Source organism: Ictalurus furcatus, chromosome 26, assembly GCF_023375685.1.
Source record: "Ictalurus furcatus strain D&B chromosome 26, Billie_1.0, whole genome shotgun sequence".
Lineage (NCBI taxonomy): Eukaryota > Metazoa > Chordata > Actinopteri > Siluriformes > Ictaluridae > Ictalurus > Ictalurus furcatus.
In genome coordinates, this window is record NC_071280.1 from 19,541,614 (window position 1) to 19,558,548 (window position 16,935).

A 16,935-nucleotide genomic window follows, 5' to 3' on the forward strand; every position below is an offset into this window, starting at 1 on the left:
TCACTCTCTCTGACAGGAATTGGTTCATTATTATCAGGAGAATTCTCTGAAGGAGTGTTTTAAAGACGTGGACACTCGTCTGCTGATTCCACACAAGCAACCGGAGCAGAGTGTGTCCTCACACTCATACACACACACGCCTACCAGAGGTAACAAGCACACACACACTAACATACTGTACATGTGTAACTAGAACAGAGTACAAATCATTCTGTAACGTAGAGGACTCATGGACATGGTTAGTATCCATATGCAGGAGGTTTAATAATACAGTCCATAGTCCTCCTTCTTCTTCTTCTTCTTCTTCTTCTTCTTCTTCAGTCCAAACTTAATGTCAGGTAACAGGCCACAGAAATGTCTCAGGTCAGACAATACCACTAGGCTGATCCAAAACATAGTCACAAAAGCCGAGACCAAATCCCATAGAACGTGCAGAAATATCCAAATCCAAAAAGGAGAAGACCGAGACTGGGTTTCAGGAGAGCCAAAGCGAGCCTCTGCACCGTTACCAAAACCTTCGAGTGGGATGAGTGTAATTTCTAACATTTTTTCAGCCAAGGTGTTTCCTGTGACCCCAGAATCGTCCAGCGGTGGAAAATAATCAGATCGTGAACACCATGATAAAGGAATAGACAGTGTAATGTTCTTATTTCCTATCATCGGGGTTAAACTGTGTGCTCCACTGGCCTCGGAGGGCGTTCTCAGGTCTTAAGCAGCGCTCACTCTAGACTTTTCGTTCCACTGACTTCCATTCATATGCATGCGAAAGCTCGATATGAAGAAGCTTCGCATTTCGCTGCGTTCCAGTTTGGTGACCCATGAATTCGTATCATGTAGATGATCGACAAGTCACGGCGTGACCTCTTCACCAAGACGAAACCAAGATGGAGGACGCACCGATGACAGCGCTGTTGCTCCGTCCCATTTCATACAACACAGCTTTAATAGAACATAAAATCAACACCTGGATTGTGAGTGTTGCTGAATACAGGTGTATTTTAACATTGAAACAAATCTTTGTAAATTTCTTATTTTGGAGGACAGGGTGAACCCACAGCTTTCTCTTTTGCCTTTGAAGACGCTTTCAACAATAACAGTGCAAGCACATCAGATCTATGATGTGTGGATAAAATAAAAACAACAACAATGCCCTTGCACGTGATGTCATATCCGGTTGCCTCCCATATTTGCAGCAGTCTCTGATGAAATTTCATGCTGAAGGTCTAGTGTGACCGCCCCTTTAGGCTGCAATGCACTTAAAAACGTTCCTTTTCGCAGTAGTATAGATGTGCCTATCTTACCTGCCATGTTCCTTTTGCTTAAACATGTCCGACTTCCTTCTTTTCGATCTCAGGTCTGCTTTCAGACCAATCGGCCGGTGTGGGAGGAATGGCACATGGTCAGCGTGCTCTGATTAGGTTTTCTGTGTGAATGGCCAACCGGTTGCGGAACAAAGAATCATCATAGCACGCGAGCTCGGTTTGCTGAGTTTAGTAGTGCTTCAGTGAGACCCCCGCAAAATGGTGTTCTTAGCGCTTTCTTGTCGCACCTGCTTTCAGCCGAAGGGCTGCGAAACATCAAGACTGAATCAGTGTCTGACTGTTTCCCCCGGTTCAGCGTGAGAAGTCTCCCAGCTGCGTCCTCTCTTTAGACAGAGTGATCACACTCAAACCTGGTTGTTGTTCCGGTGAACACCGTGTGTGTGTGTGTGTGTAGGTATGAGTGAGCGATATTTTGGCACAGCTAAAGTACGCTACGATTTCTCAGCGCGGGATCGGACCGAGCTTTCTCTCAGAGAAGGAGACACGGTGAAGATCATCTCTAAGAAAGCACACAGTGGCTGGTGGAAAGGAGAGGTCTACGGCCGGGTAACACACACACACACACACACACACACACACACACAGAGAATTCATATGTAGTTGCATTTGTCACTTCTTGTTTTAATTGTTTTGTGTGTGTGTGTGTATACACAGGTCGGACTGTTTCCTGCAAATTACGTAGAGGAGGAACATTCGGACTACTGCTGATTCACTGAGTCGTTTGCGCTCTGAGTGACTCCTTAATCTCTACAGCCCGTTTAGTGATATACTGAATCATTGAGAAATTGTGACACAAGACTAAAAAAATCGAGTCATTGAGCGACTCTTCAAATTGATCTTCTTGAATAAGATTCACTGAATCATTTAGGCACTAGATGATTCTGTGAATGTGTTTTATAATTTTTTTTTAAAAACTACACTTGAAAGCTATTTTTAATTCACTGATTCACAGACTGCCAAATCATTTTCTTTATTTTATTTTTTTTTGTTCCTGACTCCTACTGATTCTCTGATTCATTTACATATTGAATGACTGTGAACCGCTTGTATTTGACTCCAAATGAAGACTGTCATCAACTCACTGATTCGTTTAGACAGTGACTCTTTGAATCTCTCATTTCTGACTTCATTTATAGACCCTTTGCACTTCTGGTTTCCAAGTTCACTTTAAAGATAGCGGGTATCATGTGACAGTTTTAATGAGATTTTATTGGTTGAATGTTTATTATGCTATTTGCTTTTATTATTATTACTTTTTTAAATATCCAATAGAGAGTTAATAGTGTACAGTGTTTGTGAATCTGCAGTTTTTCATAAAGCTTATTTTAGTTTCTGATTTGCATCATTATGGCTCTCAGTCTCTCTCACCACACAAACACACACACACACACACACACACACACACTTAGTTTACCAGGTGATTATATTATTCTTTATAATTACCTGACAACACTGAATTATTACCAAAACTGACATTTACACAGATTTACATGATGACATCATCAAGAGAAAACCAGCCAATCACATAAAGCCATTACGTCATCAGTGTTTATCCATACGCCAACTGTGGGTTGATGTTTTTATTTATTTATTTTTGATCCTGCTCTGAAACTGAGATGCATATTTATTCTGACTGGTTTGACTTTTAAATGTTAAACCCAGAATTGATCTATCTTTCTCCATTATAACCACGACACGCACCCAGAGCTCCCACTGACCCGACCTGACCCCATTTCATTTACACATCTGCAGAGAAAACACATGTGGCTAATAATACAGCTGCTGTATAAAACTAGCAATGCAGGATGATATCAGAGGAATTTTACTCACACATCATGTGACTGTTAGGAAAAATAATATTCCACTAAAAGTCCAACCTGATATTCCAGAATGTGTAAGGTAAATGATGATGGAATATTTAATCGCAGGAAGTGTCCGGGTTTAAAGAGTTATTTATCGGTTATCAGTTAGATGTGTCTTTGATGTTCATGTGAAACTAAAATAAATAAACATAACGATAACGATGGACTTTCTATTCCAATATTTTCTATTGATAAATGTCTGTGTATCAGAATATCATGGACAATTCCAGTTTTATGTGAAAAAGGTTACGATGTTAAGATCTCACTCCTATAATAAACGGATACGACTTAACTTTAGATTTTGTTTTACTTTTAGCTAACATCTTACTGTAAAACTTCATATATTTCCAGTTGGATGTAAAAATTTTTTTTTTTTAAATAATAAGTTTACAACATACAAAGATGAAGACTAATAAAAAATATTACAAGAAAAATAGTAACGTTTGAACACCACTGTGTGTATAAAGACCTCACACATTTCACTCAAAATCAGTAACTATATCAATAAACAATAACAATAAACAACAATTAGGCCTATTAAACAATGTATTTAGTCTGGTCACTTATAAATCTCCGTTACGGTCTGTTTTTGTTTCTTTGGTTGCATCATTTTCACACAATAAAGAAACATGGACGTTAATAAACGACAAACACCTTTATTAACAACACATTTTTAAAATAATTAAGAAAGAACCAAACTTACTAATTTGTGACTCATACTGTGGTTTAACATTTAATTAAAGAAAAATCTCGTATTATACACTTAAAAAAAGACCAAAAAAAACCTTCTCTATTATTATTTCTCTATTTATTTTCTTATTATGGTTTTGACCCCATGTAGTGTGACCTGTTGTTTTGTTTTTTATTTATTAATATTTTTATTTATTTATTTTTTTGCTCAGGTTGTTTCACCTTGATCCTGTCTGTAGTTGTATAATCAACTCCACACCGCCCCCTGCTGGATCTCTCACTTCTGACACATTTAACACTCTATCCTGGACAATCTGCAGAATGCAGCTCATTTCATTCGGGGTGAAGTATGCAAAAGTGGGACAGTTTTTGGTAGCGTCACCATGGCACAATGACAAAAGCTTTATACTGCTAACCTTTGATTATTATTTATTTGATATTTTTGTAAAGGCAAAACCCTACTAAATGTAAATGTATTGAATAAATATTTGATATAGCTTTAATGTGATAATGATACACATGTGAACACCCTTAGGCGCTGCCTTACACTGAGAAAAAATATTTTTGTTTCAATTTAAGACACAAACACACACAATCGTCCTTTTAAAATGGTGGGTAACTCTGCTCTGACTGAAAAACTGACTAGCTCAGAATAGTAGGATAATCAATAATCATAATCCATAACATTGCCTTTAAACAGTGTCCCTGATGACCTGAAAGCGTGTCAGATAAAATGGAACGGTACTTAAAACACACATTCACAGAATGGGAATTAAATGCGAAGTTTGCAACAATACATACACACACACACACACACACACACACACACACATATATATATATATATATATATATATATATATATATATATATATATATATATATATATATATATACACACACACACACACACACACACACACACATATATATATATATATATATATATATATATATATATATATAAATTGACCATCCAAGAATCATTGAATAAATACAGTAAAAGTTTTGCTTCGATTTCTGTTCTTTATAGAGGCGTATGTTTAAGAAGTTCTCATTCGTCTGTGGACTTACCAAGTTCTTTCTGACACCAGGTAGCTTTTGAAACTAGACCACACCCACAACAGTGTTGTAAGGCACATGAAAACATTTGGGCAATGATAAAGACTCTTGTGGTAATCATTCATGGCTATAAAAATGTATTGGTGCCTGATATTTAAATGGACACGGAAAGATCGCTGATATTCTGTTTGCGGATGAGTCTGAGGGCTCCGAGGAAGAGAGGGAGGAATGTAGAACATAGTTAAGACAATACAAGATGGGGTCCAACAGGTTGAAATGTGGGGGACGAGGTGGGGATTTACATTCTCGGTGGAAAAGACCAAATCGATGCCTTTCACAAGAAAGAACCCCCGGAAGGTGATAATCTGAAACAATATGGAGGTAACTTGGAGAGAGCTGAAAGCGGTGTTTTTTGGGATGGCATTTTGACTCGAGATTAACACGGAGAGAGGATATATTATACATGTGGAGGATAAGTGTACATAAGTGATCAATGTAAGGATATACAGTCGTGTGAAAAAATAAGTACACCCCATGGAAACTGTTGGCTTTTGACATATTTGGACAAGCAAACATTTGATCATCTTTGGAACGGTGCCTGTTAATAAAGTCAAACAAAACCACAAGGAAAATTGACTTTCTCAATCATTTACTCAATAGAAATATCTATAGATGAATTCATATTCATTTGGGTTCACACTAGGCATTATGGGTAATGGAAGAGTGGACAAACTAGCCAAACATACTGGGGAAAAAAGGAGAGAAGAAAACAGACATGAGTCTCTCAAAGCCAGAAGGAAATTGTTAGAGTGGAAGCAGCAGTGGGACCGGGAGATAAAAGGAAGACATTTATACTCCATAATGATACACAGCACCCTCCATTAATATTGGCACCTTTGGTAAATATGAGCATTAAAAAAATTCACAGAAATACTCTGCTCTCATGGACATCAAACAATTGAAATACAACTCAGGTTTATATATATTTAAAAAAACAAACAAAAAAAACCACCTTGTTAAATATAGGTGTGTATGTGCAACAATTATTGGCACCCCTATGAATTCATGGTGCCAATATTAGTGGAGGGCATTGTAGAATCAGTACTGTGGAAAGTAAGGGAAGAAACAGAAAAGAGGAGACAATCATGACTAGATTGAGAATAAGACACGGAATAGTTCACTTCACATTATAAGGAAGCAGCCAACTGGTTTGTGATCATCGCCAGACAGCAGAATCTGTAGAACACGTGCTGCAGAAAATATAAAGTAGAAAGAAAGGACGTGATGGAAGAAATGGAAAGAGTAGGAATAGCAGGAATAGGAATAAAGAGTATACTGAAATGTGATGAGAGTGGACAAGGTAGAAGATGCTTGAACAGCTTCCTAATAAGAACAGGATCCATGAAGAAAATATGAGATACTGGACAAATAGAAGTTAACTAACACCAGAAGATGGCAGTAGTGCAAAACCCAAAGAAGAGGAAGAATACCGCCATGAAAAGCAGCTATTTAAAGGTTACACCTAAATAAAATTAAATAGAAATACTAATAAAAGACAGCTGGTAACATTAAGTAACGCGATGTATTACTTGACAAAACAAAAAGACATTCCGCTTTAAATCTATCTATTTTATTTTACAGTATAGCCAAGGCTAAGATCAACATTAACACAAATTTCTTATGAATAGAAATCCTCAGTTAATACGAGTTAAAATTCTTCACACTTATTTCTTTGTTGGTTCAAATGACCTTCAGAGACATGCCAGGGTTTAACACACGTCTTGGAGCTGGAGTGTCCGGGGTCACATCACAACCTCACTCCCATTCTCTTACACACTCATTTACAGCTTTCCATCATTAGCATTGTCGCTCCGCAAAATCAGGAATCTGCTTTTATGAAGCTACAACGAATCAGTCGTTTGATATAAATATCTTTATTTCCAAATAACAAAAAAACAGAACAATTCAAATGAAATGAATAACTAATGTTTTCTGCTCTAAGGCATGCTCTCACATATTCATATTCATGTATGTAATGTGTGTTAAGTGGAGAAGTACATGTGTGTAAGATGTCCTGGCTGTACTCTGTGTGTGTGTGTGTTGGGTCTAAGCGCCGGCCTCTACTGGTAATACAGCTCCAGGTTCATCCCATCGTGGATCTCATCTGATGCTCATCGTCAAGAAATATACAGATAAAACCATGTCCACTCAAAACGACCCGATTTATCAGATGACATCATCAGGAGAGAAGCAGTCAATCAATTTAAACCTTCATCCACACACTAACTTTTATACTTCATACCTCAATCCTGAACGCCAATCCTTTCTCTAACTGAAGTCTGATACACCTTTACAAGTAAGTGTTTTAGGATAAGATTTTTTTATATCATTTATCATACTGCTACTGAAACCAGCTCAGCCGTCTGACTCGGTAACGACGACGTACAGATCAGTGTGTGTGAAAGGATACAGTCTGCCAGTGACACGTGATCCTTAAAAATGGTGTACCTGCAGCAGGAACACAGGAAGAACAAACATCAGAGAAAGCAACAGGTTTAAACAGAGTCATGAAGTTCGTTAATAATAAATAACACATTATACACCACAGTTACGATGAATTCGGGATTCATATCACTTTATCATGCAATTATCCAATCTGCCAATCCAATCATGTGGCAGCTGATTTTGGGAGTCAGACGGGATGGTTTAGGAAACTGAACAGTTTTCAAGTATAAACTTGAAGAAAGACCATGTGACGTTTCTCAACCTTTTACGGTCCAGTTTCTGAGACCCCATGTCCACTGTACAGTCAGATTCCTGTTCTTCACTGACAGGAGTGGAACCTGATGAGATCTTCTGCTGCTGTAGCCCATCCACCCCAAGCTTCGACATGCTGTTGTGTTCCGAGATGCTTTTCTGCTCACCACAGCAGAGGCTGCTTTACATCACCACCGGTCATAGTGATGGACGAGGTTGTGTTTTTTATGTCATTTCTTTTACCAATAAGTAATTGTGTGGTGATAGATTGGCCACTCAGGGTGTCCCCCATCTTCTCCACCCCTCCCACAAGCCTGTATCTGCATGATTTTATGCATTGTGCTGCTGGCACATGATAAGCTGCCTGGATAACTGCATGAATGAGCAGGTGTACCTAAAAAAGTCTGTGTTTCTCACCATTTCTTCAGGACGATTTTGTCCCACCTGGTTCCCGTCTGAGCAGCGATCAGTTTCTTCAGATCCCCGATTGTGTCCTCTGAACTGCACACACACTGTTAAGGCTCACACACACACAGTGCTACAAACACACACTTTGTTTCCCACTGCTGCAGGAGCGACAACGTGGGACTGATTGTTAGATGAGGAATCGACGTGGAATTAGAGCGTGTCCCATTCAGGTGGGAAGCTAAAATGGTGGAAGTTATTAAACAATATTTATATCACATTTCAAAAGGGGGCTGAAATAAACTGATTTCATTTTCTTTTGTTTTTCTCATTCACTGAGTGAGTTTCTTTCTGCTACTGTTACGCTTTAAAGGATACTTGCATTTGACTCGGACTTTTTTGCCCAGTCGATCATTACACACCACCTCAATCATCTCTGCACTGCTGTCCTGTTACACACACACACAGAACATCAGGTTTTTGTGTTGTTTATGTAACGTGTATGGAAGGAGTCTCCAATGTCAGCGCTGTGTAAGATTCCGAGGTAAAACTGGAACTTGAAGTTTTCCCACATGTTCAGCACAGAGGAGTTTACACTTATTTACTCTCGCTAACAAACAATGACAAGCTGCGATCTCTTTCTCTTATTAAATTCGAGAGAGCATAAAAAGAGGGCTGGTGAGGGAACGAATGTTTATAGCTGCTATAACGTAAGTGACAACACAAACTAAATCACAGGACATTAAACGTAACTATAAATGGATCAAAAGCATTGTGCGGTTCTTTAATAAGTAAAAAATTCTAATAGTTGTCGAACTGCTGTGGTGTAAGAGGAATAAAACACTTGGGAATGTGCCGTTATAGTCTGCTCTTCATTACTACACGCCATCATTGACTGCTTTCCTGTAACAGCACCACACACAGTGTTTATTCCTTACTTAACACACCAACACACACAGTGTTTATTCCTTACTTAACACACCAACACACCAACACACACAGTGTTTACTCCTTACTTAACACACCAACACACACAGTGTTTATTCCTTACTTAACACACCAACACACCAACACACACAGTGTTTACTCCTTACTTAACACACCAACACACACAGTGTTTATTCCTTACTTAACACACCAACACACACAGTGTTTATTCCTTACTTAACACACCAACACACCAACACACACACGAATAGATCTGCAGCTCTTTTCTTATTTCTAAATCTCAGGCAGATAATCAGAGAGATGAGTGATGCAATAATCTTTAGAGTTTTCTCCTAAAGTGTCTGAGCTCCTCAAGATGATTCATATTAGCTTTCATCTGCAGCTCCTGCTTTATAAAACGGCGTCTCACGTCACTTCCGAACGCATTACTCACCAACTCTACGCAAATAAATCTATACATTAGTACACGCATTTATATATACATAAATAAATAACAATAAAGCAGAAGCTTTCACCAAAACCGGAGATTTGTTCTCGGTAAAATAAACACACTCACGTTTCGAGACGCTCTGCCGTAAACGAGTATCGTAAAGATAACGAATGAAATATCTAAACCAATCAAATCGCAGGAAACCCAGATTGACGTTCGGAACGCGCTAATAGAATACAGATCTCCACGACAAAGGGCGGGACTAATGTGGCTGTCGTCAAACGTCGTAAAAAGAAGGGATAAGGGGCGAGAAAACATGAACAGCATCGTTTCTGGTGTAAAGGATAAATAAAACACGTACGTAATATATAATAATATGACGTAAGACACAATATTTACCGTTAAGGAGTCGATCCTTTTATGAAAAACGTACCTTTAAGAGGTTTGAAGGCTTAATGTGTTAATTTAGGCACGAGACGCTATTATTTGAAAGCAGAATGATTTTAGTTTCAGTTTTATCCTCATTTATTACACACAATAAAGAGTTTCGTGCTTTCGTTGCAGTATTGGTGTATTTACGTCTTTGTGATGGTTTTTTGAAGCGTTAAAATTCATTGACAGGTGAATTAGCGCCACCTGCTGGACTGCGCTTTACTGGCAGTTTCCAGTAATTATGCTCGAACAAAAATATCAACAGTGCGTATACAGTATATTTATATATCATGGGTGACATGTAGAAATATATGAAGTCTGTAACAAAGCAGGTTTTGTTAAAATCTGTTAAATATAAAGTAAGTTTTAGCCGATTTTATGAACGTAGACAAGCACCACTTTATACACCTCATTGACTTCACGACTACAGCTGACCTTTCCAATATGGCAGGCGTGTTGTCGTGACCTAGCAGATAGCACCTGCAATATGGCGGGAGTTTAAGTTCTCTGCCCTCTGGCGGATTGAGGCGGAAGTGCAGCGGAATAAAAACGCCATCAGTGAGGGGAGTGACTGTGACCAGCTGCAGTTAGCATCAATCTACTGTTTTAGAAAAATAAAAATAAAATTAAATAAAATGTCCGACGATGAGAAGTTACCGCCCGGGTGGGAGAAGCGCATGAGCCGGAGTTCAGGTGAGTGCAACATGCAGGTATAAATTACTGCCGTGTTTGTGGCTTTTACAAGGCGCGAGAAAAAAATCAAATAAAATTCGCAAAGCTAGCTATGCTAACTAGCCACTGCAGTGGTTTCCATTCAGGCGTTAGCATCACAGCTAGCTAGTGATAAAGTTTTCAGTAATTATCTTCACTTTTATTTTTTTATCTAAATGTTCGGTGTCTGAACGGCAGATTTTTATTGATAAACAGAGTGAAATAATCGGCGCTGATTCTGAGACATGGAGCTACAGCTAGCAGGCTAACTCCGGCTAAAGTGCAGCAGTTTAATAACTAGCTCATAAGCTAACAATGCTAATAATGTTCAAAATATCATTTACTGATATATATCTTTTCATCTCTCACTCCATCCTGCTCGAGTTATTTTTTTTCCTCTCTTTTTCCCGCCTGTCTCAATTTCTGTCCTGCATTTTATTCTTCTATTATTTTCCCTGCATTCTCTCTCTCTCTCTCTCTCTGTCTCGCTCTCTCTGAGTCTCTCTCTGAGTCTCTCTCTGAGTCTCTCTCTGAGTCTCTCTCTGAGTCTCTGTCTCTCTCTCTGTCTCGCTCTCGCTCTGTCTGAGTCTCTCTCTGAGTCTCTGTCTCTCTCTCTGTCTCGCTCTCTCTGAGTCTCTGTCTCTCTCTCTGTCTCGCTCTCGCTCTCTCTGAGTCTCTCTCTGAGTCTCTGTCTCTCTCTCTCTCTCTCTCTCTCTGTCTCGCTCTCTCTGAGGCTCTCTCTGAGTCTCTCTCAGTTCAGAGTGCTTTATTAGCGTGACTGTTATAACGACGTTAAACGAGTAAATTAATAACAACAAATAAAGGAATAGAGAACAATAAATAATAATAAATGTTTATTCTAACAATAATTAGATTAACAGGTGTATTACTGGAAGATATGCAGTGTTTGATTAATTTGTATAAATACACACATGAACTATTATAATAATAGACAGTGTTAGGATTAGATTAGATTAGATTAGAGGTGGTGTGTGTATGATGGAGTGGATATGAGCTGCACTTCCTGCATGTTCCTCTAAAACACAGTTCAGTTTGTGTTCAGGTCTCAGAGAGAAGTTTTGGCTGGGAATTTACGCTAATGTTCCTGTCTGATGCGCTTATATTTTGGACAGATCAGAGTGAAGAGCAGAGCAGGTCAGGGTGAAGAGCAGAGCAGGTCAGAGTGAAGAGCAGAGCAGGTCAGGGTGAAGAGCAGAGCAGGTCAGAGTGAAGATCAGAGCAGGTCAGAGTGAAGAGAAGATCAGGGAAGTGAAGTGAAGAGCAGAGCAGATCAGAGTGAAGAGCAGAGCAGGTCAGAGTGAAGAGCAGAGCAGGTCAGAGTGAAGAGCAGAGCAGGTCAGTGAAGATCAGACCAGAGTGAAGAGCAGATCAGGTCAGAGTGAAGAGCAGATCAGGTCAGAGAAGAGCAGATCAGGTCAGTGAAGAGCAGATCAGGTCAGTGAAGATCAGATCAGGTCAGAGTGAAGAGCAGAGCAGGTCAGAGTGAAGAGCAGAGCAGGTCAGAGTGAAGATCAGGTCAGAGTGAAGAGCAGAGCAGGTCAGAGTGAAGAGCAGATCAGATCAGAGTGAAGAGCAGATCAGGTCAGAGTGAAGAGCAGAGCAGGTCAGAGTGAAGATCAGGTCAGAGTGAAGAGCAGAGCAGGTCAGAGTGAAGATCAGGTCAGAGTGAAGAGCAGAGCAGGTCAGAGTGAAGAGCAGATCAGATCAGAGTGAAGAGCAGATCAGGTCAGAGTGAAGAGCAGATCAGGTCAGTGAAGAGCAGATCAGGTCAGTGAAGAGCAGATCAGGTCAGTGAAGATCAGAGCAGGTCAGAGTGAAGAGCAGATCAGATCAGAGTGAAGAGCAGATCAGATCAGAGTGAAGAGCAGATCAGGTCAGAGTGAAGAGCAGATCAGGTCAGTGAAGAGCAGATCAGGTCAGTGAAGAGCAGATCAGGTCAGTGAAGATCAGAGCAGGTCAGAGTGAAGAGCAGATCAGATCAGAGTGAAGAGCAGATCAGGTCAGAGTGAAGAGCAGATCAGGTCAGTGAAGAGCAGATCAGGTCAGTGAAGAGCAGGTCAGAGTGAAGATCAGGTCAGAGTGAAGAGCAGAGCAGGTCAGAGTGAAGAGCAGAGCAGGTCAGAGTGAAGATCAGGTCAGAGTGAAGAGCAGAGCAGGTCAGAGTGAAGAGCAGATCAGATCAGAGTGAAGAGCAGATCAGCTCAGTGAAGAGCAGGTCAGAGTGAAGAGCAGAGCAGGTCAGAGTGAAGAGCAGATCAGGTCAGTGAAGAGCAGGTCAGAGTGAAGAGCAGATCAGGTCAGTGAAGAGCAGATCTGGTCAGAGTGAAGAGCAGATCAGGTCAGTGAAGAGCAGATCAGGTCAGTGAAGAGCAGGTCAGAGTGAAGAGCAGAGCAGGTCAGAGTGAAGAGCAGATCAGGTCAGTGAAGAGCAGGTCAGAGTGAAGAGCAGAGCAGGTCAGTGAAGAGCAGGTCAGAGTGAAGAGCAGAGCAGGTCAGAGTGAAGAGCAGATCAGGTCAGTGAAGAGCAGGTCAGAGTGAAGAGCAGAGCAGGTCAGAGTGAAGAGCAGATCAGGTCAGTGAAGAGCAGGTCAGAGTGAAGAGCAGAGCAGGTCAGAGTGAAGAGCAGAGCAGGTCAGAGTGAAGAGCAGATCAGGTCAGTGAAGAGCAGATCAGGTCAGTGAAGAGCAGATCAGGTCAGTGAAGAGCAGGTCAGAGTGAAGATCAGAGCAGGTCAGAGTGAAGATCAGAGCAATTCAGAGTGAAGAGCAGAGCAGGTCAGAGTGAAGAGCAGATCAGGTCAGTGAAGAGCAGGTCAGAGTGAAGAGCAGAGCAGGTCAGAGTGAAGAGCAGATCAGGTCAGTGAAGAGCAGGTCAGAGTGAAGAGCAGAGCAGGTCAGAGTGAAGAGCAGATCAGGTCAGAGTGTTTCTACTTCCTGTTTCTCACAGTGTTTAGAGTCTTTATTCTCTGAGGTTATGGGTGTTAGTGTGTGCTCCTGTTTCAGTTTATAAACTGTGATCACTCGCTCTGTATCTTTCTCTCAGCGTCTTCTTCTTCAGATCTTCAGATAATTGGATGTGTTTGTTTAGGGGTGTGTACGTGTTTAATTTGGTTTGGGATTTAATTTCGTTTTTATTCCCCCCCCCCCCCCCCCCCCCCCCGTGCTGGGAGATCGGACAGTAAGTTGTCAGCGCAGGTCTAATGCATCCTGAAGACGTGTTGAGATCGGATGTGTTAATTTTTTAATTGTCCTAATGAAGGAAAACTAAACTGCAGCTGTAACGTATTGTAAATGTTCGGTGGTCATAAGAACAGAAGCTGAACCAAGTGTGAATCATAAATGACCAGTAGGTGGCAGAGTAATGTGTCGGAGATCCTCGGCACCTCAGCTGTTTAGTAACTTTCGCTAATGGCCAAATTAATAGGTAGGAGAAGACCGAGCCCAGTGTGGGATTATTTTGAGTATTATTACTCTGATATTAAAAACTAAAACAATCAGTAATGATTTTCACAAGATAAAAACAAAACTATTTACCCAACACACAAAAGGAAATAAAAATAAAAACTAGCAGTATATTTAAAGCTATAATAGCCCTGGATTGGATCACTGGACCCGCGTTGGGAGTTGATCTGGGATGTGTGTGGCCACGCCCTGCCTTTGCCTAGTCAGGTGTTGATATTTGTAAATAATTAAGATGTTGAGGACCTGCTAGAATGAGAAACTCCGCCCGGGTGAAGAATACAGTAGAGCTGAGGACAGAAGAAAAGAAGAGGAACAAAGCTGGAGAAGGTTTAGACTGAGCAGACGGACATTGAATTAAGACATGAGGGGTGTGTTGGTTGAGTGGGTGGAGCCTGCGGATTCGGCGTGGGTGGAGGGTGGATGGGTTTTTTAAATTTTAAACTTATGCGTTAAAGGCATCTTAAATGTCAAAATATCTCTCATTCTCTCTCCTTCTCTCTCTCTATGCCCCGCCCCCTTTTCCAGGCAGGGTGTACTACTTTAACCACAGTACGAATGCAAGTCAGTGGGAGCGGCCGAGTGGGGGCGGTGGTGGGGGGGCGGCGGTGGAAAAGGTGCGCTGCTCTCACCTGCTGGTCAAACACAATCAGTCGCGCCGACCGTCGTCATGGAGACAAGAGAACATCACACGCACCAAAGAGGAAGCTCTGCAGCTTATACATGGTGAGTGTGTGATGAATATTCATGAGTATATGATGTTACTACAGAGCCAGATTATTGTGTGTTTGTGCTTAACCAATCAGCATTGAGCTGTGCGGCTAGCTCCACCCACAAGTACTGTTAGTTCTGATTTTGAGCAGGAACGAGAACCACCCAGCTGTAACCTTTTCATAGTACGTTTTTGTAATGTGTGTGTGTGTGTGTGTGTGTAGGGTATATAGATCAGATAAAGTCCGGTGAGGAGGACTTCGAGACATTGGCGTCTCAGTTCAGTGACTGTAGCTCTGCACGCAATGGAGGAGACCTCGGCATGTTCGGCAGGGGTAACTCTCTCTCTCTCTCTCTCTCTCTCTCTCTCTCTCTCTCTCTCTCTCTCTCACACACACACACACACACACACACCCCTAATCAATTTTCTACCTGAGGGTGTGGTTTGATGAGATCACTTCCCACTTGACCATGTTAAACAGTGGGGCAGCTTCAAGGACCAATCAGTGATCTGCAAGGCTCATAGCTCTGCCCACACCACGTGTCCCTGTTCGGGCCCCTGCAGGAACCCAGTTCAGTCTAGGAACTTATTTATACTTACACACTGTGGGGTCGCTGTTGAGTTTGGGGGACCACGAGGTCGCTTTACAGTTTTGGAACAGAAACGCAAAATAACAACAAAACAAACCGACATTAGAAGGTTTATTCTCACACAGTATTATGCTTTTTAAATTATTCCCCTGTTCTAAGCTGTGTGTGTGTGTGTGTGTGTGTGTGTGTGTGTGTGTGTGTGTGTGTAACAGGTCAGATGCAGAAGCCTTTTGAAGAAGCCTCATTTGCGCTGAAGATCGGAGACATGAGCGGTCCGGTGTTTACTGACTCCGGGGTTCACATCATCCTGCGTACAGGATAACTCTCATCCCTTCCTTCATCAATCCCTCCATCCATCCATCCCTCTCTTTCTGTCTCTTATTCCACTTTACTTAAGTCCATGGACTTCAATCCAACACACACGCGTGCGCTTTTCCCCTTGAGTTACACACACACACACACACCACACACACACACACACCACACAGTCACTTTCAAGTTGTTTACAATAAAGCATCTGTAATAAAAATAAAAATAGTAGAATGAAAGTCACTAGATCAGATTTCATCAAAGCCCTGATTGGATTTTCCTGCTCACCTTCATCACGATGTGTCCTGGACACGACATGTCCAACCTGCAGCCGTGGAGAATGACCAATAAATATGATCACATGATGAACACAGGTTTGTCTGTATGAGTTTAAAACGCGCGCACACACACACACACCCGCACACACGATAAAACGGCAGTAAACTGTATTAGATGAAGTTATGTCTTGTTCTATATAAATACAGGACGGTGTTTTCCCGCCCTGCTCACCTGTTCACGCACCTGTTCATTTTAGGAGCGCTGCATTTTAACAGCGGAGTTATCGCTCAGAAATGTGCAGAAAGAGCGGTCTTCTCCTCTCTTCTTCCCCTCCCTCCTTAAAATGAAAACCGCAGACGAGCCAGTCGACGTGACTCTGGAACGACTGACAGTCACGTAGGTGTATCGGACTTCCTGATGTTTTCGCCTTGGGGCCGAGATTGAAATCCTGCACCCGGGTGCCGTGGTGTTCTCGAAACTGTCCAGTCAGTGTTTATAGATTTCACCGACTCGTGATGATTGATCTAAAGTAAATAAATAAACTTATTCAAAGTAGTGAAGTGATGTTTTATTTACTGTTGATGATGTGAGTGGCCATGCCGCAGCATCCTCAGCACCTCTGATGTCCCTCGTCCTCGGTCATATGCTGAACTCAGGCTCGAGGACACTAAGCCCCTCCCCCTTTCCCAGCTTTTCATCTGACACAAATGTTTTCTCTGGTGCTCTGGTATCAGCTTGATTTTCCTGCTGGAAACGTCCTGACGTCACTTTCTGTCTCTGTTTAATATGAAAACAAAAAAGTCTATAAGTGTGTGAGTTCGCTTCAGCTAATGTTAAACACACACACAGCTAAACTGATTTATTAGGAATGTGACAAAAAAATTTATTTGCAAAATGGAAGTTTGAGTAAAATGAAACAGTAATAATTTCAATAGATTTTTTTCATA

The 16,935-nt window shown here is 41.2% G+C and overlaps 3 protein-coding genes across 3 annotated transcripts in view; 2 read left to right on the forward strand and 1 right to left on the reverse strand.

The window, feature by feature from the left end:
• LOC128602464 (proto-oncogene vav) overlaps positions 1–2,658 on the forward strand; it is a 29,123-nt gene extending 26,465 nt beyond the window's left edge. The window contains exons 26-28 of the mRNA XM_053616284.1: positions 17–149; positions 1,717–1,868; positions 1,977–2,658. Coding sequence (XP_053472259.1) covers positions 17–149; positions 1,717–1,868; positions 1,977–2,030 — 339 coding nt within the window. The 3' untranslated portion in view covers positions 2,031–2,658. The remainder of the gene's footprint in view (positions 1–16; positions 150–1,716; positions 1,869–1,976) is intronic.
• A 4,196-nt stretch (positions 2,659–6,854) lies between these two features.
• On the reverse strand, positions 6,855–9,648 carry ubl5 (ubiquitin like 5). The gene is made up of 5 exons (XM_053616382.1): positions 9,603–9,648; positions 8,477–8,547; positions 8,111–8,194; positions 7,407–7,444; positions 6,855–7,100 (listed from the first exon to the last, which is right to left on the reverse strand). Exons 2-5 carry the CDS (start codon positions 8,530–8,532, stop codon positions 7,057–7,059), a joined length of 222 nt encoding a protein of 73 aa, XP_053472357.1. The 5' UTR covers positions 8,533–8,547; positions 9,603–9,648; the 3' UTR covers positions 6,855–7,056.
• A 128-nt stretch (positions 9,649–9,776) lies between these two features.
• pin1 (peptidylprolyl cis/trans isomerase, NIMA-interacting 1) lies at positions 9,777–16,078 on the forward strand. The gene is made up of 4 exons (XM_053616375.1): positions 9,777–10,601; positions 14,627–14,824; positions 15,034–15,144; positions 15,613–16,078. Exons 1-4 carry the CDS (start codon positions 10,544–10,546, stop codon positions 15,720–15,722), a joined length of 477 nt encoding a protein of 158 aa, XP_053472350.1. The 5' UTR covers positions 9,777–10,543; the 3' UTR covers positions 15,723–16,078.
• Positions 16,079–16,935: the final 857 nt, after the last annotated feature.

Bases quoted from the DNA above. Each gene is read 5' to 3' on its own strand.
- pin1 (XM_053616375.1), top strand. From the start codon at position 10,544: ATGTCCGACGATGAGAAGTTACCGCCCGGGTGGGAGAAGCGCATGAGC. The intron at 10,602-14,626 runs GTGAGTGCAACA...CCCCTTTTCCAG, and splicing joins GCGCATGAGCCGGAGTTCAG to GCAGGGTGTACTACTTTAAC. The intron at 14,825-15,033 runs GTGAGTGTGTGA...GTGTGTGTGTAG, and splicing joins AGCTCTGCAGCTTATACATG to GGTATATAGATCAGATAAAG.
- ubl5 (XM_053616382.1), bottom strand. From the start codon at position 8,532: ATGATTGAGGTGGTGTGTAATGATCGACTGGGCAAAAAAGTCCGAGTC. The intron at 7,445-8,110 runs GTGAGAAACACA...TTCCTGCTGCAG, and splicing joins AAAATCGTCCTGAAGAAATG to GTACACCATTTTTAAGGATC. The intron at 7,101-7,406 runs GTATCCTTTCAC...GATGAGCATCAG, and splicing joins TCACGTGTCACTGGCAGACT to ATGAGATCCACGATGGGATG.